This window comes from Calliphora vicina, chromosome 3, assembly GCF_958450345.1.
Source record: "Calliphora vicina chromosome 3, idCalVici1.1, whole genome shotgun sequence".
Classification (NCBI taxonomy): domain Eukaryota; kingdom Metazoa; phylum Arthropoda; class Insecta; order Diptera; family Calliphoridae; genus Calliphora; species Calliphora vicina.
Genome location: NC_088782.1, coordinates 6973944 through 6999442, shown reverse-complemented (window position 1 = coordinate 6999442; position 25499 = coordinate 6973944). Strand labels below are relative to the sequence as shown.

The following is a 25499-nucleotide window of genomic DNA, read 5'->3' as shown; positions in this document are numbered from 1 at the left end:
TGTCGTTTAAAGCTGTCATATACGAGCTGCAATCATATGGATTCTGCTCTCCTCGTATTTACATAAGTCCTGTCTGACATGCCTCGGTGGAGACACCAACTGTGTGATGTCGAAGTTTGAATGACACTTTCGGTGACATTCCAGAAGGAACTGTTGTATCAACATGACATTGTATTCCTTGACCGGTAGAACCTTAGTTTCCTCCTGAAGGTGGTGTTCGGAGGTAATTTGAAGGCATTCTGTGACGTCTTCATTTTGACAGCTTTGAATTTTTCTCCACTGAGTATCACTCAACGAAGGCGAACACACTGGATCAGCATAGTTGACCACTGACCGACCAATAGTCTTGTAGTTAGCTAGCAAGGTTTATTTGTCCTTACCCCAAGCGCTGCCAGCTAGTGCCTTAAGGACCTTGTTCCTATGGAGGTGTGCTTTGTTCCACCATACAAGTCCGCAAATAGCTTGAAATAGATCTGACAACCCCTATGTTTATCCAGAGTACAGTGAGAGCCCACCTTTTTCCAAAGTTCTTTTTATATGAACAGATGACGCAGAGATCTTTCCAAATTTAACTCTCAGCATTATAGTCTAAAATGTTCTTCTTAAGTTTTATAAATAGGGAGAATTACGATAAACATTCGCCAATTATTGCTTTGGAAATTACTCTAATTCTATCCTCTCTTACTTATATTTTGCAATAAAATAGTGCACACTAAATTTATTGAGTCACAATTGGCGAAGAAATGAATTCAATACGACAGATGTTTAATATGCACCCACTGCCAGCGAACAATTAGTTAGTTGGGTATTAAAAGCATCTTTATCCGTTCTCTATTTATTTATTTGTTCATTCTTTGAATCTTTTACATTTTCATTCATTCATTTAGTCATTTAGTCATTCATTCATTCATTCATTCATTGAACAAGAGCAACATTTTTAAAACAAACAACAAAAAGCTGCACGAAAATGATGAGTAGAAGTGGCAATATGTGTAGAGTGTTGTAACTTTACGTTTGTATGTACATACATACATATAAACCAGTAGTAAATGTATGTATGTAACTATGTATAAATACATTATGTACTACATACATACATAAATATATTTATTTACACATGAGGGTACACTAAGTCATACAATTGTACATCTTACTTACGCAGTTATATGTAAATATATACATACTTAGTATTGTATGTATGGATGGATGTATAATGTTGTTTTTTGTTGCTATATTATTTGATTGTTTGTTAAACGCTTATTTGAATGCAAAACACAAACTATTCCGAAATATGTACATGCAAAGTACATACATACATATACATACATATGTAGATATTCATACAACCATCGCACATACGATCATTATCATACGTATGTATGTATGTATGTATATCCAAAAGTATATTTGTAAGTTTGTATAGCTATAAATGTACTCGTACAGACTGAAATGTACAAACACTTACAAAAACTATAATAAAATAATATTACCTAGATAGAGAAATCGTTGTTACATTCATTTAACCGCGACCGGAAGCACTTCCTCTTCTACATAGAAATCGTATGAGTGAGTAACAAATTTAAAACCACAATACGAGTATAAATTGTAAAAGTGATTTGCTTTTTTTTTTTGTTTTGTTTTGTTTGTTTCAACAGTGGAAATTTGCTTAAAAGAAAAAAAATCGAATGAAAAAAAAACAAATTTAAACACAGTTTAAATCATACACTCAGTCGTACGAGTATGTTCATACTATATATGTAGGTACTTTCATACACAAAGTCGTCGTCAGACATTGTGAAAAATTCACTGTGATTAAATAGTAGTCTCTATACGATTCTATGGATTAAGTAGTGTACGTAGTATACATATGTATGTATATAAAAGTTAAATAAGTATTATTAAATACATTCATACATAAAATGTATTTATGTACATGCATGTACATTAGACAGGTCCGATATTGTATGGAAACAATTAATTTAAGAATAGAAATAGTATATTGCAGATATACACGTTCATGAAAATATTAAACATGGTTGTGGTGACCATAATTGAACAGCGCCATATTATCAGTAATGTGTACAATTATAAAATATCATAATTATATTATGATTCCAATTCAACTATAATATGGTTATGTGAAGACATGATATGTGATATAAACATATTATGGTTGTAGCATAATCACTTTATGGTTGTAGCTCAATTATCCAGGTTCCCTGTGATGGACTGGCTAGATGGAACCCTTTTGGTCCCACCAAATACAGAGCATTACCTTAGCGCCATGAATATTTGGCTTTGGAGTCGATTTGGCTGATTGTAATAATTTGGTGAACAAAATTATTTTCTTTTATAGCGTTCAAACAGCATTTCAGATATACAAGATCGTCTCTCAACTTCAATTCGTATGGTACCCAATTTCCTTGCTTTTGGATGAATCCTGCTGCTTGCAGAATTGAGTATCTCCCAATGATTTTAAAGCTCTTGCATAGTTTGACAACAATATTCATGGAGTAATGCCTGCAATTCTTGGTCTTCAAACTTTTTTGGCTGACCTGGTCGATCTTTGTCTTCTATGTAAAAATCACCACTGAACCGCAAAAATCATCGTTGAAACCGAAGAAACACATTCACAATAAGCTTCAGTGAACAATCGGTGTGCTTCAGCGGCACTTTTTTTCAGATTAAATAATTTAAAGAAGTAAAGCAAAGCTTCCCACATATGGCACAAAATTTTACATTTTGTGAAAATTACACATGACCACAAATATTCCACAATATGGACATGGAGTCAAAATATGTGTAAGCTCAATTACATATGTATATTATGATTGTACTACAACCATAATATTGGGTGTATGACTTAAAAATGCCGGAGATAGATAGATGCGACCAGACATGAAACAGTAATATACCATCATGACAACGATCGGCGACGATATGCAATACATGTTAAAAAAAAAATATTAAACTATTTAGAATGAAGTGGTTGGGAAGTTTTGCTTCACTCGCTAAATAGTCCAGACCGTACCCTGTCCGACTAAAATTAGTTTCGATCGATTCGATTCGCTTCATTTTGGAACAGAGTATCCGATATTTGCTTCATTCGTTTGGTTCATTTGGTTCCATATGTTGCCAGAAACATGGGAAAAGGTCATAGCTAACAATTTCCAATACTTTCAATAAATTTATACTATACAAATGTTTCAAAATAAAAGCTAAAAATTTAAAAAAAAGTCACCCACAATTAGTTTTCACATGTAAAATTTGAAACGCTGGTATCGACAGGGTTAAACGTTCGAAAATTCTACACTTCTGCATTGTGGGCCACCCTATTGTACCATATGCACATAAATGGAATGGAAGGTATACACTTGAAATCATTAAAATAAATAAAAGAGTATATTTTCATAGATTTATGGAGGAAATCGTGTTTCAAGATCATAATAATTTTTGGTTTTTCTTCCTAATTAATACGAAAGAAAATCTTACTTTTAAACAATAATATGTTGGGAACTCCATATGTAAATAATTTATTATAGGAAATATAATTTGTTGATTATAAAAATATTAAAAAATATATTTAAACATTTAATATTGCGATAATTCAAATTAAGTAATCCATAAAATCAATATTAGTTGGGAAATATGAGTGATCACAGATTATTGTCGTTTTTGCTCTAGGACCTCTTATTAACGATCTATGAGTGATTTTAGATTTATCTTATAAAAATCGATATTTAGTAGGAAATATGAGTGATCACAGATTATTGTCGTTTTTGCTCTAGGACCTCTTATTAACGATCTATGAGTGATTTTAGATTTTTCTTATAAAAATCTATATTTAGTGGGAAATATGAGTGATCACAGATTATTGTCATTGTTGCTCTAGGACCTCTTATTAACGATCTATGACTGATTTTAGATTTTTCATCTACAAATCGATATTTAGTGGGAAATATGAGTGATCACAGATTATTGTCGTTTTTGCTATAGGACCTCTTATTAATGATCTATGAGTGATTTTATTAACGATCTATGAGTGATTTTAGATTTTTCTTATAAAAATCGATATTTAGTAGGAAATATGAGTGATCACAGATTATTGTCGTTTTTGCTCTAGAACCTCTTATTAACGATCTATGAGTGATTTTATTAACGATCTATGAGTGATTTTAGATTTTTCTTATAAAAATCGATATTTAGTGGGAAATATGAGTGATCACAGATTATTGTCGTTTTTTCTCTAGGACCTCTAATTAACGATCTATGAGTGATTTTAGATTTATCTTATAAAAATCGATATTTAGTAGGAAATATGAGTGATCACAGATTATTGTCGTTTTTGCTCTAGGACCTCTTATTAACGATCTATGAGTGATTTTAGATTTATCTTATAAAAATCGATATTTAGTAGGAAATATGAGTGATCACAGATTATTGTCGTTTTTGCTCTAGGACCTCTTATTAACGATCTATAAGAGATTTTAGATTTTTCATATAAAAATCGTTATTTAGTGGGAAATATGAGTGATTACAGATTATTGTCGTTATTGCTCTAGGGCCTCTTATTAATGATCTATGAGTTTTTGCTGTAGGACCTCTTATTAACGATCTATGACTGATTTTAGATTTTTCTTATAAAAATCGATATTTAGTAGGAAATATGAGTGATCACAGATTATTGTCGTTTTTGCTCTAGGACCTCTTATTAACGATCTATGAGTGATTTCAGATTTTTCTTATAAAAATCGATATTTAGTGGGAAATATGAGTGATCACAGATTATTGTCGTTTTTGCTCATGGACCTCTTATTAACGATCTATGACTGATTTTAAAGTTTTCATATAAAAATCGATATTTAGTGGGAAATATGAGTGATCACAGATTATTGTCGTTTTTGCTCTAGGACCTCTTATACGATAAGAGATTTTAGATTTTTCTTATAAAAATCGATATTTAGTGGGAAATATGAGTGATCACAGATTATTGTCGTTTTTGCTCTAGGACCTCTTATTAACGATCTATAAGAGATTTTAGATTTTTCTTATAAAAATCAATATTTGGTGGGAAATATGAGTGATCACAGATTATTGTCGTTTTTGCTCTAGGACCTCATATTAACGATCTATGAGTGATTTTAGATTTTTCATATAAAAATCGATATGTAGTGTGAAAAATAAGTGATCACAGATTATTGTCGTTTTTGCTCTAGGACCTCTTATTAATGATCTATGAGTGATTTTAGATTTTTCATATAAAAATCGATATTTAGTGGGAAATATGAGTGATCACAGATTATTGTCGTTTTTGCTCTAGGACCTCTTATTAACGATCTATGACTGATTTTAGATTTTTCATATAAAAATCGATATTTTGTTGGAAATATGAGTGATCACAGATTATTGTCGTTTTTGCTCATGGACCTCTTATTAACGATCTATGACTGATTTTAAAGTTTTCATATAAAAATCGATATTTAGTGGGAAATAAAAATCGATATTTAGTGGGAAATATGAGTGATCACAGATTATTGTCGATTTTGCTCTAGGACCTCTTATTAACGATCTATGAGTGATTTTAGATTTTTCTTATAAAAATCGATATTTAGTGGTAAATATGAGTGATCACAGATTATTGTCGATTTTGCTCTAGGACCTCATATTAACGATCTATGAGTGATTTTAGATTTTTCATATAAAAATCGATATGTAGTGTGAAAAATAAGTGATCACAGATTATTGTCGTTTTTGCTCTAGGACCTCTTATTAATGATCTATGAGTGATTTTAGATTTTTCATATAAAAATCGATATTTAGTGGGAAATATGAGTGATCACAGATTATTGTCGTTTTTGCTCTAGAACCTCTTATTAACGATCTATGAGTGATTTTAGATTTTTCTTATAAAAATCGATATTTGGTGGGAAATATGAGTGATCACAGATTATTGTCGTTTTTGCTCTAGGACCTCTTATTAACGATCTATGAGTGATTTTAGATTTATCTTATAAAAATCGATATTTAGTTGGAAATATGAGTGATCACAGATTATTGTCGATTTTGCTCTAGGACCTCTTATTAACGATCTATGACTGATTTCAGATTTTTCATATAAAAATCGATATTTAGTGGTAAATATGAGTGATCACAGATTATTGTCGTTTTTGCTCATGGACCTCTTATTAACGATCTATGACTGATTTTAAAGTTTTCATATAAAAATCGATATTTAGTGGGAAATATGAGTGATCACAGATTATTGTCGTTTTTGCTCTAGGACCTCTTATACGATAAGAGATTTTAGATTTTTCTTATAAAAATCGATATTTAGTGGGAAATATGAGTGATCACAGATTATTGTCGTTTTTGCTCTAGGACCTCTTATTAACGATCTATAAGAGATTTTAGATTTTTCTTATAAAAATCAATATTTGGTGGGAAATATGAGTGATCACAGATTATTGTCGTTTTTGCTCTAGGACCTCATATTAACGATCTATGAGTGATTTTAGATTTTTCATATAAAAATCGATATGTAGTGTGAAAAATAAGTGATCACAGATTATTGTCGTTTTTGCTCTAGGACCTCTTATTAATGATCTATGAGTGATTTTAGATTTTTCATATAAAAATCGATATTTAGTGGGAAATATGAGTGATCACAGATTATTGTCGTTTTTGCTCTAGGACCTCTTATTAACGATCTATGACTGATTTTAGATTTTTCATATAAAAATCGATATTTTGTTGGAAATATGAGTGATCACAGATTATTGTCGTTTTTCCTCTAGGACCTCTGATTAACGATCTATGAGTGATTTTAGATTTTTCTTATAGTAGGAAATATGAGTGATCACAGATTATTGTCGTTTTTGCTCTAGGACCTCTTATTAACGATCTATGAGTGATTTTAGATTTTTCTTATAAAAATCGATATTTAGTGGTAAATATGAGTGATCACAGATTATTGTCGATTTTGCTCTAGGACCTCTTATTAACGATCTATGACTGATTTCAGATTTTTCATATAAAAATCGATATTTAGTGGTAAATATGAGTGATCACAGATTATTGTCGTTTTTGCTCATGGACCTCTTATTAACGATCTATGACTGATTTTAAAGTTTTCATATAAAAATCGATATTTAGTGGGAAATAAAAATCGATATTTAGTGGGAAATATGAGTGATCACAGATTATTGTCGATTTTGCTCTAGGACCTCTTATTAACGATCTATGAGTGATTTTAGATTTTTCTTATAAAAATCGATATTTAGTGGTAAATATGAGTGATCACAGATTATTGTCGATTTTGCTCTAGGACCTCTTATTAACGATCTATGAGTGATTTTATATTTTTCAAATAAAAATCGATATTTAGTGGGAAATATGAGTGATCACAGATTATTGTCGTTTTTGCTCTAGGACCTCTTATTAACGATCTATGAGTGATTTTAGATTTTTCATATAAAAATCGATATTTAGTGGGAAATATGAGTGATCACAGATTATTGTCGTTTTTGCTCTAGGACCTCTTATTAACGATCTATGACTGATTTTAGATTTTTCATATAAAAATCGATATTTAGTGGGAAATATGAGTGATCACAGATTATTGTCGTTTTTGCTCTAGGACCTCTTATTAACGATCTATGATTGATTTTAGATTTTATATTTTTCATATAAAAGTCGATATTTAGTGGTAAATATGAGTGATCACAGATTATTGTCGTTTTTGCTCTAGGACCTCTTATTAACGATCTATGACTGATTTTAGATTTTATATTTTTCAAATAAAAGTCGATATTTAGTGGTAAATATGAGTGATCACAGATTATTGTCGTTTTTGCTCTAGGACCTCTTATTAACGATCTATGACTGATTTTAGATTTTTCATATAAAGTGGTAAATATGAGTGATCACAGATTATTGTCGATTTTGCTCTAGGACCTCTTATTAACGATCTATGACTGATTTTAGATTTTTCATATAAAAATCGATATTTAGTGGTAAATATGAGTGATCATAGATTATTGTCGTTTTTGCTCTAGGACCTCTTATTAACGATCTATGAGTGATTTTAAAGTTTTCATATAAAAATCGATATTTAGTGGGAAATAAAAATCGATATTTAGTGGGAAATATGAGTGATCACAGATTATTGTCGATTTTGCTCTAGGACCTCTTATTAACGATCTATGAGTGATTTTAGATTTTTCTTATAAAAATCGATATTTAGTGGTAAATATGAGTGATCACAGATTATTGTCGATTTTGCTCTAGGACCTCTTATTAACGATCTATGACTGATTTTAGATTTTTCATATAAAAATCGATATTTAGTGGGAAATATGAGTGATCACAGATTATTGTCGATTTTTCTCTAGGACCTCTTATTAACGATCTATGAGTGATTTTAAAGTTTTCATATAAAAATCGATATTTAGTGGGAAATATGTGTGATCACAGATTATTGTCGTTTTTGCTCTAGGACCTCTTATTAACGATCTATGAGTGATTTTAGATTTTTCATATAAAAATCGATATTTAGTGGTAAATATGTGTGATCACAGATTATTGTCGTTTTTGCTCTAGGACCTCTTATTAACGATCTATGAGTGATTTTAAAGTTTTCATATACAAATCGATATTTAGTGGTAAATATGAGTGATCACAGATTATTGTCGATTTTGCTCTAGGACCTCTTATTAACGATCTATGACTGATTTTATATTTTATATTTTTCAAATAAAAGTCGATATTTAGTGGTAAATATGAGTGATCACAGATTATTGTCGTTTTTGCTCTAGGACCTCTTATTAACGATCTATGACTGATTTTAGATTTTTCATATAAAAATCGATATTTAGTGGGAAATATGAGTGATCACAGATTATTGTCGTTTTTGCTCTAGGACCTCTTATTAACGATCTATGACTGATTTTAGATTTTTCATATAAAAATCGATATTTAGTGGTAAATATGAGTGATCACAGATTATTGTCGTTTTTGCTCTAGGACCTCTTATTAACGATCTATGACTGATTTTAGATTTTTCATATAAAGTGGTAAATATGAGTGATCACAGATTATTGTCGATTTTGCTCTAGGACCTCTTATTAACGATCTATGACTGATTTTAGATTTTTCATATAAAAATCGATATTTAGTGGTAAATATGAGTGATCATAGATTATTGTCGTTTTTGCTCTAGGACCTCTTATTAACGATCTATGAGTGATTTTAAAGTTTTCATATAAAAATCGATATTTAGTGGGAAATAAAAATCGATATTTAGTGGGAAATATGAGTGATCACAGATTATTGTCGTTTTTGATCTAGGACCTCTTATTAACGATCTATGAGTGACTTTAGATTTTTCATATAAAAATCGATATTTAGTGGGAAATATGAGTGATCACAGATTATTGTCGTTATTGCTCTAGGACCTCTTATTAACGATCTATGAGTGATTTTAGATTTTTCATATAAAAGTCGATATTTAATGGTAAATATGATCACAGATTATTGTCGTTTTTGCTCTAGGACCTCTTATTAACGATCTATGAGTGATTTTAGATTTTTCATATAAAAATCGATATTTAGTGGGAAATATGAGTGATCATAGATTATTGTCGTTTTTTCGCTAGGAACCCTTATTAATGATCTATGAGTGATTTTAGATTTTTCATATAAAAATCGATATTTAGTGGGAAATATGAGTGATCACAGATTATTATCGTTTTTTCTCTAGAACCTCTTATTAACGATCTATGAGTGATTTTAAAGTTTTCATATAAAAATCGATATTTAGTGGGAAATATGTGTGATTACAGATTATTGTCGTATTTGTTCTAGGACCTTAATCGATATTTAATACATTCTGTAGGTGCTTCCTTAATCATACTTCATTTGGGTCAAAAATCGAAAAAGATTTGAATAAAAGTAACAAGAAATTAAATTTAAATATTTCATAACAATCTTAAAACGAGTAAGTATGTGATATTAAATTCTCGATGAGTCCAAAGAAACACAAACACAACGAAAATGTTTATAATAGCAATGCTGTTGATTTGTACAATATGGAAATGGTGCAATTCATTCAAGACTTTAAATAAGACTTTTGTGTAGTTTAAGCACTTCCGAATTGAAAATCGAGCAAAAAAAAAAACTTTAAACAAAATTAAAAATAATAATACATATAATAAAATAAGATATAAGCAAATAAATGACGTCCCATTAAACAGCAAATTACTTATGTATATCCATGAATTCAGTATGTCTGGATATTATAATTTAGTTGCTTTTACATTCGCGTATTGAGTTAAAGCGTAATTTCTCATAGTAAAAACTTTGACTTTGAAAATGTTTTTCTATAGTTTTATCAAAGTGTTGCATGTAGTTCTTATAATTTGCATACTGAAATCAAAAGCTGAAAGAAAAATATCGAAATATAATGTCGTAGTGGTGGTATTTGATGATTTGAGACCAGCAATAGGAAAGTATGGCGATAGATTGGCGCAAACACCTAATTTAGATGCATTCATTAATTGTAGCTATTACTTTTCACGAGCCTACAGTCAGGTAAAATTTAAATTATTATTGTTTTCTCTCCAAAGCTTTTAAATTGTTAACTTTTGTGTTTTTAGCAAGCTCTGTGTGCTCCCAGTCGAAATTCATTTCTGACTAGTCGCCGTCCCGACACTTTACATCTGTACGATTTCTATAGCTATTGGCGCACGTTTAGTGGCAACTTTACAACGCTACCGCAATATTTTAAAAACAATGGCTACTACACATATGCTGCTGGTAAAATCTTTCATCCGGGCATTTCATCCAACAACAGTGATGACTATCCGCTCAGCTGGTCAGAGAAACCATTCCGCCCAAAAACCGAAAAGTTCATGAACTCTCCTGTGTGTCCTGATAAGTTGGGTGTTTTGCGCAAAAATCTCATCTGTCCCGTGCATTTGCAAACACAGCCATTTAAAACCTTGCCTGACATTGAGTCAGTAGCCGAGGCCATACGATTTGTTCAGAATCGCAAGAAAAGTCGTAGACCTTATTTCTTTGCTCTAGGTTTTCACAAACCACACATCAATTTTCGTTTTCCCCGCCAATTTTTGCATCAGTTTCCCCTGCACAAGTTCTACAACTACACTTCGGATAGCTATAAGCCTCAGGATATGCCAAACGTTGCCTGGAATCCCTATACAGACGTGCGATCAAGAGATGATTTTAAATACATGAATATATCATTTCCTTACGGTCCCATTTCCAAACTGCAGAGTGCTCAAATAAGACAAGCTTATTATGCCTCAGTGGCTTATGTCGATGATCTGTTTGGCAAGTTTCTAACGCACATAGACTTTGATCGCACTATAGTTGTGGTAACTAGTGATCATGGCTGGTCATTGGGTGAGCATGCGGAATGGGCCAAATATAGCAATTTCGAAGTCGCTTTACGTGTGCCACTTATTATACGCAGCCCGGAATTTCCCCTGCCTGCAGAAGGAAAACGTCTAGATGTTATTACCGAACTAGTAGACCTCTTTCCCACCCTAGTGGATCTGGCCCATTTGCCCAGTGTGCCGCAGTGCGATTACACTAGACCCTTGTCCGAACAATTGCTTTGCTCTGAAGGCAAAAGCCTGCAACCCTTAATGCAGGGTATTGGGCTGGGTCAAGAATATTTTGCTCTTAGTCAGTATCCTAGACCCGGAATGCTACCCACAAAACATCCCAACAGTGATAAGCCAAAGCTTAAGAATATAAAAATAATGGGTTATTCGCTACGTACCAACCATTATCGCTACACACTGTGGATACGATTTTACGCCCAGAATTTTACTCGTGGTAAGTTTTGAAACATTCCTCCCCCTGTCATAGAATTAATTTTGTATTTTGCTTCTTCAGAAAAAGTAAAATTTTTTGGAATGAAACCTCTTCCAGTTTTCTAACTTGAAGATTGGAGATTACATTATGTTTAATCTACCTATGTAGTTTTTGGGTCCTCGATTATTTTGTTTTATTTGCTAGTTTAAGCGGCCAATATTGGCGGCACAAATTGTCTTCTTCTTATTCATAAATTCCTCACTTTTTTGATAGCAAAATGTGACATTTTCTCACGTTTTGTATGGCAATATTACGAAGTTTAAACTAAAACCCAAAAGCATCAAAGTGGATTAACGTTCGATTTAGTTTTAGATTAACTAATCTGATATCTTAACTGAGATTTGATTTTCAAGTCAAAAACCCGCCCTACCTAAGTGGCATTGATATTTGTTTTTCTCAATTTATTTATCAAAATCTTACATCTTTTGGAAATTAACAAAATTAAACGAAATCTGAAGAATCTAAATCAAAATCGATCGCAATAACAACAACGGAATTCAAACCATTCCGAACAAAATGTGTGACAGGCCTGTTTGAACTAAAAAAAAAACTTAATCCATATCTTGCATTTACTTTAAGATTTCACCAATATATTCGGAGAAGAGATGTATGATCACCGCTTGGATGCTGCCGAAGAAATCAACTTGGTCGACTGGCCAGAATTTGACGATATACGTCTATGGTTAAGAGATAAATTAATAAAAGCATTTAACAAATAAACTGAACCGTATATCCAAACTCAGTTCTTATTCGATTCAGGGGTAAGATACAAACAAAAATAAGCGGGGTTAATCAATTGCATACCAGCTCACTTTACATGTACGAGGCTGTGTGAATATTTTTTTTTTTGTATGAATGGATTGAATAAAAAAAATTCATTCATTCAATATTTTTAAGATGTGCAGCAAGCAAAACTATCTTACTACTAGTTGTTAAGGGGAGAGAGGACAGCAAATAACTATGTGTGTTTATGGTGAAACTAGTTTTTGAGAAACTAGATGTTGCTGGTTGTAGCTTGTTGCCAACCTGATAAGTAGTTGGTCGTTATCGTAGTCGTATTGTCGTCGACGACGTTCTGTGTTACGACTAGTTATTTATGTGTTAAGATCTCACGCAAAGTGAAAATGCTGCAGACAATTAAATTTTAATGCCTACGCAGATATGGTGGCCTCACTCACTCTCTTACACATACATTCCTACATAAATACACCATTCCATACATACATACATTATTATGCGTATAGTTAGTTAGTAAGTCTATCTTACAACACTATTTTACCATGGTAATATAGTGCACTCTCCACCAACTCTCCTGACATTTGTTACCAGTCGTAGCAAACTGGCGATCAGCTTGTTTAGGTTGTAAAGTCATTTAAAATAAACCAAACCCGAACAGAAGTAGCAGGATTAGAGGACGGAAGTACACTAAGGCAAACGAAGTTAAAATGAATTTAATATTCTCTTGTGCCGAATCTTATATACCCTTCGCCAAAATATACTTTAAGATAAATATTTATAACATTGGTAGTCAAAAAGAGACATTTAATTTGTGTGCTCTTTTGGATAAAGAATAAAATATCCACAACAACATCAAGAAACTGAATGAAATGTGTGTATTTTTACGCTCTATTACGCTCTTTTGTTCACATTCGGGTTGTTTGACGAAAATCATCGTAACCTGAACAATATGAACGCCTACCATGGATTTAAAATATTTTGTTTTGGGCGATTGCCCCATTTCGCTATTTATTGGGTTTCCCATCTTTCTGGCAACATTTGGAATCCGAGCCAAAAATACTACTCATCTTTTGAGGCCAAAAACGAATCAAGCCAATATCGAATAATCTGTTCCAAAGTGAAGCGCATCCCGGACAGAGCGTTCTGCATCGATTGAAACAAATAGTAGTCGGTCGGTCTGTACTATAAAGCGAGTGAGGCAAAACTTCCCAACCACTTTATTCTAAATAGTTTGTAACAGATATTTCAACATGGGTGCCACGATAGACTAGACGCTAGTGTGCTTGACTATCAATCTTGGGGTTGCGGGTTCGATTCTCGCCATAGACTCTGGGTGTATCTGTTTAAAAAAAAAAAATGTGGCCGAGTGTTGTCATGATGGAATATTACGGTTTCATCTCTGGACGTTTTTCGACCAAAGCTCGCTTCAAACGAATCAGTTGCTTTCAGTACATGTTCCCTGTGATGGTCTGGTCAGATTTCAGCAGCTCATAATAGATAGGTCCCTTTGCTCCCACTAAATACAGAGAATTACCTTAGCACGATGGATATTTGGGTTTTTGTAAATTCAGCTGGCTGGAATGGATTCATTTTTTATTGCAAGTAATGATTCGGTGCAAAAATTATTTTCTTTTATAGTGTTCAAGCATCATTTCGGACCCTTCAATGTGTGCTTATATCTCAGCAATTAGTGGACCAATTTTCTCGATTTTAAATAACAACCCAAGTTGGACTATAGCGGATGTGTTGATGTTATCAATCATTAATGTAAGTTATTTGGGGGCTTCGGAAAGTTAATTTCAACCGACAGATGGACATTGCTATATCGAATCCGATATATATAACAATCCAGAATATATATACTTTATGAGGTCACAAATGAGAAATGTGGAAATTATAAAATTTATATATTATTACTTATTACTCACGGTGGAAGGTATAATTTCCCCGTTTTCTGGTGACAAGGAAACATTTCAAATAGGTATCAATAAGCTTTGGAAGCTGGGCTTAAAATCAAATATCTATTAAAAACCTTATTTTCAAGCGTTTGACTTTATGTTTGCTGGGCATAGATAGATACTTGTTTTACATTCACATACAAGCCCACATTAAATTCTTTTGAGCTATGAAAATGAATTGAATACTTTTTCATTATTATTGTGCAGTACAAATTAGGTAAAAAAATACAATACTTGTTGTATGTATGTTTTGTTTGTTGGTTCGTTCACTCATTCATACGTTTGTTTGATTCGTTAGATGGTGGTTTGTTGTTTGACTATTTGGTTGGGATTAATGTGTAGGTTCTGTGGACGATGATGATGATGATGTTGTAGTGCATTCATTAATGTATGTTCTTTAGCAGGGCTACATTTATATGGAAACAAAAAACTATTAGATGTTCTCTTAAATAAAATTAAAGTTTAGTTTGTTTTGCGAGTACAGTTATAGACCAGAGACCAAAAATAACTGTTATTAAATTTTTTGAGACGCATAAATCAATGAATAATTTTTACGTTTTCAAATAAGTGTTATTCATAATAAATATTTTTTTTCGTTGCTCATAACTTTTATTTTCGATTTATATTTTTTTACGTTGCCTAATAAGTGTTATTCATAATATATATTTTTTTACGTTGCTCATAACTTTTATTTTCGATTTATATTTTTTTACGTTGCTCATAACTTTTTTTTCAATTTGTATGTTTTTAAGTTGCCTAATAAGAGTTATTCTAAAGAATATATTTTTTTCGCTGCTCAAAAGAAGTTTCTTTGGCCACCTTGGTTTCATTTTATTAGTACATACCATAGAGAACATAGAGCGGAAACTCGAAAAAAACTCAAACAAAAAAAAAATTACTCAAAAAAGTTACACATACGAGTGTTGTTTTTGTTTTCACATAGTTGTTCTTACTAATACATTCTCACCACTTAGGTTTTTGACAACTGAGTTAGGTCTTTGACAGGAGAGTTTCCGCTCTATGTGTTTTCTCTATGGTACATACATTGAATTTAACCTTTAAAGTCGCAAAAAATAAGCTTGGTATGAGCACAAAGTATACAGAGGTGTCAAATTTGACAGTTCAAAAACACTAAAATCAGCTTTTTTTGAAATTGTTTCGATAGAAAGAGAAAACAAATTTGCGGTTTAATACAGACAGTGCGTTAAAACAAACAACTATATAAATAAGCACAAAACCAAACCAGTTGAAATTGTTTCGAGCGAAAGAGACAAATATATTTTTTTGCCGTGTCGCCTCTGTATACTTTGTGGTATGAGATTGATGTCTTTTATTGTGTGTTTTTTAATTATGAAGAATTTTGTTTCACAATCAATGTTTTAGCAAACGCAATGTCCTCCAAGTTGCACCTTTGCTCAGTCAACAAAATACGCAAAGCAGAAAATGCTCTTTCAACAGAAAGCCGTTTAGCCGGCAGTGCATAGACAATATGAACCAATTTATTTAAAAATTGCAAAAGTATCCTTTTTCTCTTGCTAATATTGCAACAAATCGGCTTCTACGTCCAGTCTCATAGGTTTATAGCTCTCTATTTCAGCTATAGCTGCTAATAACTCTCGCGATGCATTGCCTTTGTCATCTTCTGAAGATACATCCACTTCAAGTTCTCTACTTGATGTTCCGAACAACGATGACGTATTTAGATTCGTCGATTCGTCAATCAGAAAATCGGATATTGGTTGAAGTGGAGATACTTCAGGTGAAGTTAAATCGAAAATAAAAGTTAAAACTCTTATAAGGCAACGTAAAAACATAAAAATCAAAAATAAAAGTTATGAGCAACGAAAAAAAATATTATGAATAACACTTATTGAAAAGCAAAACTTATTTTCATTGAGAATAACTATTATTTAAAGAAACAAAAATTTATTTCTACAATATAACAGTTATGGCTAAATTTATTTAGATATTTCTTATAACTGTTATGTCTCTGTTATAGACAATTCAATGTTTTTTATAGCTAAATACGATCACTCAGTTTTTAAATAATTTTTGAGTGTTTTTCATATAAAAATTTAAAAATGGTTTTCCTTTTCAAGCCCATACATTTCTAAAAAAAAAAATCCAAATAATATCGAACTTTTCAAATATTGCATTTTTCAGGAAATATGATCACTCATAGATTGAGCTTATTTTTCCTAAAATCGCAGTATTTACAAAGTTATTAACGATTTAAAATATTTGATTTTTTTAAACTAAAAATCTATTAGAGTGGAGGGAATAAATTAACATTTCTTTTAACTTTTCGTTTTTTAATAAACAATATAGGTTTCAGGAGAATTTCCATATATGTATATGTATTTTCTATAGTAGCAACAGAAAATCATTTGAGCCATAAGAATTACGATTAAAGCTGAAGAGAAAAATTCGGTCATTTAGAGTGAATTACTTTATTATTAATAACTTTATCACAACCAAAACAATGTACGCTGTTGACCAAAAAAATTATTTAAAACACGAAAATTATAATTTCTAGTAGGTTGACTTAAAGCAAATTGAAATTCGAACTACTTAGTCCCCTTTTACAAAGCAGAAATTGAAAGGCAGACAGACGAAGTTTGTGGGGCGAGGGGTTGAAGAGCTAGAGTGTGTATTAGACAGGTTTAGGTTAGTTCAAAAGAGAATGAGAAAAATGTCTGCCTTTCAATTTCTGCATTACAAAATGGGACTTATCATTAAAACTTGTAAGGATATTCATATTTAGAGAAACTAATAACAATAATATTGGGTTTAAATTTGTTTATATATATTCTGATTTGAAAAAGTTCTCGTTCGAAAGGAATTACGAATTGTTTCCAGATTTAACTTAGTCGGAATTCAAAAATCGTTTAATAAAAGTATGTATTGAATTTAGATCAATTATTTGAAAAATGTTACTGGTTTATGTCTTAATTTGGTATTAACAAATTTCCCGGGAATGGAAAAAGTCCGGGAAATTATGAACCCTAGTATAGACGGACATAATTTTATAGAAACTACAAAAGAAATGACAAACTTTTATATCTTTCATTAGTAGTAATGAAGTGGTATAAAAATCGAATGACCTCATTTTGTATCTCCAAACGAATTTTCGTTGCGTATCTTTATTAAACATTATTACTATTTTTTGAAAATATTAAATTACTAGTAAAAGTTTTTAATTACTAAATCAACCAACCCTGCTTTGTTGAAAATTATTTGCTAAATTATATTGCAAACTTGACACATGTTGCGAAAACATACAGCAAAACAAAAAGCAAAAAAATGAATCAACTTATTGTTGTTGTTTCTACACACCTTTTTAAAAGTAACAAAAAAAAAATATGTCGAAAGCTGCTTCATTAACTGGAACAATCTTAAACAGAACTTGTCGTAACAATGTGTATCCCAAGAGTGATGTAAAACGGTTTCCTGTACCTAATGAGTACATTCAGTGGTGTGTGCCTTATGCTGAGTATGCTCCCCCAACGTATACGGCGCCGCATATTTCATCACAAGTGTGGGCCGATCCGGACATAAATTCATCTGAATTTAAGCCAAAATGGGGACAAATAGATGGAAACATTAATCGTGCTTCCTTCAATGGTTTTTATGAAATTGATAATAATGGTTGTCCTATCAATCCCGTAGGACGAACAGGCTTGCGTGGACGTGGCCTACTAGGACGTTGGGGACCTAATCATGCTGCAGATCCTATAGTCACACGATGGAAACGCGACGCTGAAGGGAAGATTGTTACAAGTCCGCAAAGTGAAAAGTAAGTTTGGAAAATGACATTCTAATCATCTCGTCTTAATTAAATTATTTAGAAATATTCTACAGATGGTGGCCATTCAAAGACATGACAATAAAATGTGGGCAATACCTGGTGGTATGGTAGATCCTGGTGAAAAAGTTAGCACAACACTTAAAAGAGAATTTATAGAAGAAGCTCTAGACGGCTCGGGTACAGCCGAGCAAGAAAAAATAGAGCAATTTTTTGCCAAAGGTACAGAGGTATACAAGGGTTATGTTGACGATTATCGCAATACGGACAATGCCTGGATGGAAACTGTGGCTTACAATTTTCACGACAATGATGGAACACAAGTGGGTAAAATTCAACTTACCGCTGGAGATGATGCTGCTGCTGTCAGATTGTTAGATTTGAATAAAAATATCGAATTGCATGCTAATCACATTGATATAGTGAAGAAAGTTGTTGATATGTTAAATGCGCATTGGTAAAGTTAAACTTTGTTTGGAACCTCTATGATTTTTTACTTTATGGTCAATAAAAAATGCATTATTTTTAAAACTTTAAAGTCCATTGATTCAATACTTTGATTTTATTATCACATTTTAACACTAGCGTCTGATTTGAGGTTTTTACTTGTTCTTAAATACATTTTTATTTATAAATTTAACTGATTTGGGGTTTTCACTTGTTCTAAGAAGCCGGACATAATTTTATTTACCGTTAGTTTTGGCACAAACTTGCTTCTAAGCAGAGTTGTATTTTTAGAATAGGGTCACCTCTTTTATTAATAACAACCACTGTAGCCAACTTTTTTCCAAAAAATATCCTCAAAGAATTACCCTACCCAAGCCATCAATTTGTTTATTAATCTGTTTTTTCAAACATTATGTTTAAGGAATAACACGTATTCATGAAATTTGTCTTGTAATTTCTTATTTTTATGACTAGTTTTATTTATTTCTTGATTTATCTACTTAATTAATCTTTTTAAAATTATTCAGCCTAACTACGAAAGCCTTAAAATCGATTTCAAGTCCATAAAGTTGACTATTATTTTAAATTTCGACGGGGGTTATAGATTTGACGATTTATTGCTTCAAAAATAGCTAAATAACGATTTGACGATTTTCTTCTTGAAAGTGACGATGTTCTACATTATGAATAAGGCCTTTAAAGAATTTCTTCATATGATTTAGATTTTAAATCAATGTTTGTAAATATCTAAATTAATTTATATTATTTTTTGGAAAACAATTACTAAAATAAAACTGGGAAGGTATACAGGAGCTTTTCCTATTATGACAAAATGACTATTATTTTACGTTTTATATTAACGATTTTTTCCCAGATACATCTGGTAGCCCTGGTGTGAAGTGACAAAATCAGCGTTGCCAATTTAGCGGTTTTCAATAACCCAACAACAGCATTTTTCTAGTTAGCTCTTTTTGAAAAAAAAACGCTAGAGATTGCCGCGTTTCTCTTTAATATAATTTTGTTTCAAGTTGTTGACCACAGACATATTCAGAATAATCATTCATAATCTGTGATATTTATATTTAATGTCCTCCTTTAGGTTTGTCAATGTTGGGTCTAGACATATCCTCGAAACGTCGATAAAATAAGTTGTTGGAAATCAAATCAGATGATAATTTCCTTTTTTTTAAATATTTATTTCTGTTAATACATATGAAAAGAATAGTCATACTTTTTAGCGCGTTTTGAGGTGCAGCACGGCGCGTAATGATCATAAGTAGTTGGCATCACTGGTAATACATTTATTATTTTTTATTATTCAGTGATTGACGTCGGTGTGAAGAAGAAGTGTAGAGTTAATAAAAATGGCTGACATTGTTGAAAAGGAGGAGAAAACAATTGCCGAAGATTTGGTAGTAACCAAATATAAATTGGCGGGTGAAATAGTCAACAGTAAGTGGAAAACATATAAATATAATTAAAAAATAAAATATTTTAATAAAATGTGGTGCTGCAAATACGACGATGATTCGTAAAATCCAGAATAAATACACCAACGCCATTGTTGTTGTCGCTTGTGAAAGCGAAAGCCACGCGGCGCTTCTGCCGTTAGTCGGGTGTACATAACCTAATTTATTACATGCATATCGTACAAAATTTTATAGCAAGTATCCGAAAAGTTAAAGAATGTAAAAAATTTTATTTTCTATTAGATTTACTAGCTTTATATTTTGTGTAAATGGCGTGGTAAAAGATTGCAAGTGCGATTAGTAACCGGTCTGGCCGAAATCGTTTCGATGTATCTGTAGAATACTTTTGCCACGCTGTGTATTTCTTTGTTTCCAAAAATTATCTACATATGCATAATATTTAATAAATTATTTAACTGATTATTTTTTCTTTTATTTGCACTTAGGAACTTTGAAGGCTGTCATTGATCTCTGTGTTGTCGGTGGGTCTGTGAGAGACATCTGCACAAAATCGGATGCTCTCATCACCGAAGAAACAAACAAAGTAAGATAAAGCAACACCCATACAAAAGAAAGCCAATAATAATTGCAGTCGGATTTTAAAAATTTCAGGTCTACAAAAAAGAAAAGGAATTGAAAAAGGGAATTGCATTCCCCACCTGCCTGTCTGTGAACAATTGCGTTTGTCACTTCTCACCGTCCAAAAATGATCCTGACTATCTGTTGAAGGATGGAGATGTTGTTAAAATGTAAGTTTATCTAGTATCGCTATAATTTATTAAAAATATATTGGAATAATTATTTATTGCTTTTGCTTTGATTTTAAAAAAACTATAAAAACGTAATTTCAATTGATCAATTTCACGTTTTAAAGATTTCTTATTTATTTCTTAGTGACATGGGTGCACACATCGATGGTTTTATTGCCGTAGCTGCTCATACTATTGTTGTTGGAGCAACTGCCGATAAAAAAGTGAGTGGTCGTCAAGCTGATGTAATTCTTGCTGCTTACTGGGCCGTACAGGCTGCTCTAAGACTACTTAAAGCCGGAAACAACGTAAGTGTAATCATTTAAACCATCTCCATGACGCTCATTCCACAAAATGTATGTGCAAGCAACGGATTGTTTTCAATAATATTTACTCAATTGAAAACATCTCAACACTTGCACAAAATAAACTACAAAATCCCATTGAAATAAACTGCAGCAAAGTTTTTCAAACGAAATTTTGCTTAATTTCTTTAGGATACAATTAAACGCACACATCTTATTTATTGTGTTCTGTTCTTCTTTCTATACAATTTTGATTTCACTGTTTATTTTATACATTAATAGAATTATGCCATTACCGATGCTGTTCAACAAATAAGTGAGTCCTACAAATGCAAACCTATTGAAGGTATGCTCAGTCATGAATTGAAACAGTTCAAGATCGATGGCGAGAAGACAATCATTCAGAATCCTAGCGAAGCTCAACGTAAAGAACATGAAAAATGCAACTTTGAGAAACACGAGGTCTATGCCATCGATGTTATTGTCAGCTCTGGCGAGGGTATTGGTCGTGAGAAGGATACAAAAGTGTCAATTTACAAAAAGACCGATGAAAACTACATGCTTAAGTTGAAAACATCCCGTGCTCTTTTGGCTGAGGTAAGTTGTTCTATAAACTAAAACTGATTATTTAAAGAAAAAAAAAATAACGATCTAAGAAATTGTCAGTGATTAAGAAACTGCGCTTGAGGGTAGGATGTTGATAAAGTGCTGAGAGTGCAACAGTTCTGTTTGCGTAACTGTTCCCACTTATGTTCCGCTTATTTAGGGCATATTTGGCGTACTTTTGGCGCTGCATTGGCTGAAACCCAGAGATTGTAAGATTATGAGATCTGAGACAATTTCTAAGACAAATTTAATTGTTGCTAACACAATTTGTTTTTTGAAGATCTGCTAATACAATTTTTTTCTTCTATTTTTTCCTTTTCTTATTCTGTTGGATTGTGTGTCATCGCGTCCTTAGGTGAAAACAAAGTTCGGAAATATGCCTTTTAATATTCGCGGCTTTGATGAAGAGACTAAAGCTCGCATGGGTGTTGTTGAATGTGTGTCACACAAAATGATTGAACCCTTCCAAGTGCTGTACGAGAAGCCAAGTAAGTTTAATATAAATTCAAACGATATTAATACAAAAGTCTCGCGATATGCAAGGATTAATTCCGTATTTGTTGCAAAATAGCCTGTGCGGCCAGACACCTTGCTAGAATAAAATTTATTTTGAGATTTTTTAAGTTCGTGTCATTTATTCGAATTTGATAAAATTTTGAACTAAAATAAGTATTTTTTTTTTAATTGTGAGTGAATTATTAATAGGGGCGAAGGTTGGTAATTGGGATCGAAATCATAATTTTATACTTTTATATAATTTTATAACTACTAGGGCCTGTTTTTGTAAAATACCTTATTAGCTAAAGTAAATCGAAAATTGCTTAATATATCGGGTTTAGTCCTGGGACCGAATTACCGCATTCGATATCGAGTAAAACTGATGTAATTTTCTTGGTCGAGATTGTTATTCGAGCAAGAAATTTTAATATCGATATCGAAATCATTTTTCGATACGATAGCTTGCTTATTCAATCGCGAATGCGGTTCGAGAAAAATTACCCACAAAGGCTGAGATTTGTATCTGGATTACTAAGTCAACATAGACAATATTGATATTTAATGATAGATATCTCAAAGACCTTTCCAACAACGTAATGGAAATTCGGAAAATGGGTAAATATCGGGGGAAAAAATGTCATCAAAAATTGGTTTTTACCTAATAAAAATGTTTCACCAAAAATGTTTATTTTTTAACAAAAAACTATTATTTCACCAATATTTTTTCCAACAAAAACAATTGTTTGTTTTAAGCGGGTGGGAACTATCATTGACCATATGCTCTGTTGCAGTGATCAGAACCAGGGGTATTTTGCGTAATTTTATTTACAAATCGTATTACGGTAGCTCCCCAGTTCATTTGGCAGCATTGTAATATACTGCTTACTAGTTCAATGGGATAGTTCTCGAACGGGAATGAGAATAAAGTCATTTATTGTAATAAAATACAGTAAAACTGATCTAAACCGACCAGATATGCAAGGATTAATTCCGTATTTGTTGCAAGATAACTTGTGCGGCCAGACACCATGCTATAATAAAATTTATTTTGAGATTTTTCAAGTTCGTGTCATTTATTCGAATTTGTTAAAATTTTGAACTAAAATAAACCTATTCACCCCTATCGGCAATAACATGTGAAATTTTGTTCCCATATATTCCCATAAACGTTTCATTCACAATAGTTGATTTTGTTCGTAACAGCTGCTTATTGTTTACAAAATTACTTCTAAAAATTTCACAACAAGGGGAATTTTTTCACGTGAACAAAGTTGATGAACGAGAAATGGGAAAAGGGAACATATTTCATGTGAACTATTGATTCGCGATAGGGGTTATTCTCAAACATTAAGTAAATTATTAGTAGGGAGAGATTTAGTAATTGGGATCGAATATCAAACTTTTTTTTTTAGCAGACTCCCATTGGACTAGTTAACGGTATATTAAATAGGCCCCAAATTTTAGTATACCGCCAACTAGTCCAATTGCAATGCTCTCGAACGGGAATGAGAATAAAGGCATTTATTGTAATAAAATTTAGTAAAACTGATATAATACGTTCAGATATGCAAGGATTAATTCCGTATCTGTTGCAAGATAACTTGTGCGGCCAGACACCATGCTATAATAAAATTTATTTTGAGATTTTTCATGTTCGTGTCATTTATTCGAATTTGTTAAAATTTTGAACTAAAATAAAACTATTCATTCATAAAGTAAATTATTAGTAGGGGCGAGGTTTAGTAATTGGGATCGGATATCAAACTTTTTTTTAACGGGAGAAGTTTAGCTGTTTTAAGAAATTTTAATTATTTTTCCCAAAGTTAAACCTAAAAAAAGTTATTAAATTTTTGTTACTTTATTTGCAGGTGAATATGTGGCTCAATTCAAACACACCGTCTTGTTGATGCCTAATGGAGTCAATTTAGTAACTGGCATTCCCTTTGATATTGATAGCTATGTTAGTGAACACAGCATAGCTCAACCTGAATTAAAGGTACATACAAACCTACCTACTGGTTTTAAGAATCTCAATGGCTTTATAAACAAGTTTTTATGATTTTATTTTTAGGAACTTGTTAACACTCCCCTGCAGCCACCTAAAAAGGGTAAAGGACATGCCAAGAAAAAGGCCGCTGGTGCAGACACTGCCACTTCAACACCGGCTCCTGTGGAGACCAAGGCTTGAAAGCAGTAAATCAACAATTGCTACGCCTTTTGCTATATTCAAAAATATTAGAGCAACTAAAGCAATACATTTAAGTATGGAAGAAACACTTTAACTGAAAGAAAACTCTGCAACAGAAACCCTAACAAAAACATACTACAATTTACTCATTTATCATACCAACCAATCAACCAACAACCCCTTCCCTATAAATCTACCAACCATTTTGTGTGGGAGAGGTTATTGTTGTAACAAAAACAACTATCTTCTGCATATTACGCCGCCAGCGTTACTAAATTTAAAACATCTCTTTTTTATATTTTTATTCAGTCCAATCGAAACAAAACAAATTTCATTACGTATGTGTACAGTGAAACTAAAACACAAGGAAAACAAAAACGGTCGTTTCAGCATTATTATTGTAATATCTATCCCAAAAGGATATTTATTATGATTTTTTTTATTTGGATAATTTTCAAAATTATCTAAAACTTGAATTCGTTTTTTTATCGTTTTATAAAATTATTGAAAATAATTAAAAAAAAAACTAAAAAATTTTATTAGAAATAAAATCATTAAAAACTAAAGAGAACATTTTTGTGAAATGCTTCAAAAGCAATTTTCTTTTCCTTTTGTTAGTCTAAATAAACAATTGGAAGTAGAAGAATAACAAGGTAATGAAAATGATACGACGACAGGCGGCTTTTGAAAAGAATCAAATCAAACCAGATTGACTGTATTATCAATGTATCAATATTAAAACAAAAAAAAAACTTTACTTAAGATTTTAAATGAAATAAAGAGAGAGGAGTATGTATGTGTTATACGTATTTCCTTACAAATGGAAATGAAAATAATT

At 31.8% G+C, this 25499-nt stretch overlaps 3 protein-coding genes and 2 non-coding genes across 5 annotated transcripts; all 5 read left to right on the top strand.

Moving 5' to 3' along the window:
* Window positions 1–10326: 10326 nt before the first annotated feature.
* Window positions 10327–12628, top strand: Ids (iduronate 2-sulfatase). The gene is made up of 3 exons (XM_065504011.1): window positions 10327–10587; window positions 10653–11859; window positions 12478–12628. Exons 1-3 carry the CDS (start codon window positions 10369–10371, stop codon window positions 12615–12617), a joined length of 1566 nt encoding a protein of 521 aa, XP_065360083.1. The 5' UTR covers window positions 10327–10368; the 3' UTR covers window positions 12618–12628.
* A 5264-nt stretch (window positions 12629–17892) lies between these two features.
* Window positions 17893–18937, top strand: LOC135953884 (ADP-ribose pyrophosphatase, mitochondrial). Its single transcript, XM_065503910.1, has 2 exons — window positions 17893–18390; window positions 18443–18937. Exons 1-2 carry the CDS (start codon window positions 17957–17959, stop codon window positions 18858–18860), a joined length of 852 nt encoding a protein of 283 aa, XP_065359982.1. The 5' UTR covers window positions 17893–17956; the 3' UTR covers window positions 18861–18937.
* A 1202-nt stretch (window positions 18938–20139) lies between these two features.
* Window positions 20140–25497, top strand: LOC135953424 (proliferation-associated protein 2G4). Its single transcript, XM_065503322.1, has 8 exons — window positions 20140–20298; window positions 20762–20859; window positions 20928–21064; window positions 21210–21372; window positions 21652–21966; window positions 22331–22463; window positions 24342–24469; window positions 24545–25497. The coding sequence occupies exons 1-8, from the start codon at window positions 20211–20213 to the stop codon at window positions 24659–24661; spliced, it is 1179 nt and encodes a 392-aa protein (XP_065359394.1). The 5' UTR covers window positions 20140–20210; the 3' UTR covers window positions 24662–25497.
* On the top strand, window positions 22514–22630 carry LOC135956108 (small nucleolar RNA SNORA15). Its single transcript, XR_010576348.1, has one exon. It is a non-coding gene; the product is annotated as a small nucleolar RNA SNORA15 (small nucleolar RNA).
* On the top strand, window positions 23451–23577 carry LOC135956109 (small nucleolar RNA SNORA15). The gene has a single exon (XR_010576349.1). It is a non-coding gene; the product is annotated as a small nucleolar RNA SNORA15 (small nucleolar RNA).
* Window positions 25498–25499: the final 2 nt, after the last annotated feature.

Bases quoted from the DNA above. Each gene is read 5' to 3' on its own strand.
- Ids (XM_065504011.1), top strand. From the start codon at position 10,369: ATGTTTTTCTATAGTTTTATCAAAGTGTTGCATGTAGTTCTTATAATT. The intron at 10,588-10,652 runs GTAAAATTTAAA...TTGTGTTTTTAG, and splicing joins TTTCACGAGCCTACAGTCAG to CAAGCTCTGTGTGCTCCCAG. The intron at 11,860-12,477 runs GTAAGTTTTGAA...ATTTACTTTAAG, and splicing joins CGCCCAGAATTTTACTCGTG to ATTTCACCAATATATTCGGA.
- LOC135953884 (XM_065503910.1), top strand. From the start codon at position 17,957: ATGTCGAAAGCTGCTTCATTAACTGGAACAATCTTAAACAGAACTTGT. The intron at 18,391-18,442 runs GTAAGTTTGGAA...TAAATTATTTAG, and splicing joins ACAAGTCCGCAAAGTGAAAA to AAATATTCTACAGATGGTGG.
- LOC135953424 (XM_065503322.1), top strand. From the start codon at position 20,211: ATGGCTGACATTGTTGAAAAGGAGGAGAAAACAATTGCCGAAGATTTG. The intron at 20,860-20,927 runs GTAAGATAAAGC...TAAAAATTTCAG, and splicing joins TCACCGAAGAAACAAACAAA to GTCTACAAAAAAGAAAAGGA. The intron at 21,065-21,209 runs GTAAGTTTATCT...TTTATTTCTTAG, and splicing joins GATGGAGATGTTGTTAAAAT to TGACATGGGTGCACACATCG.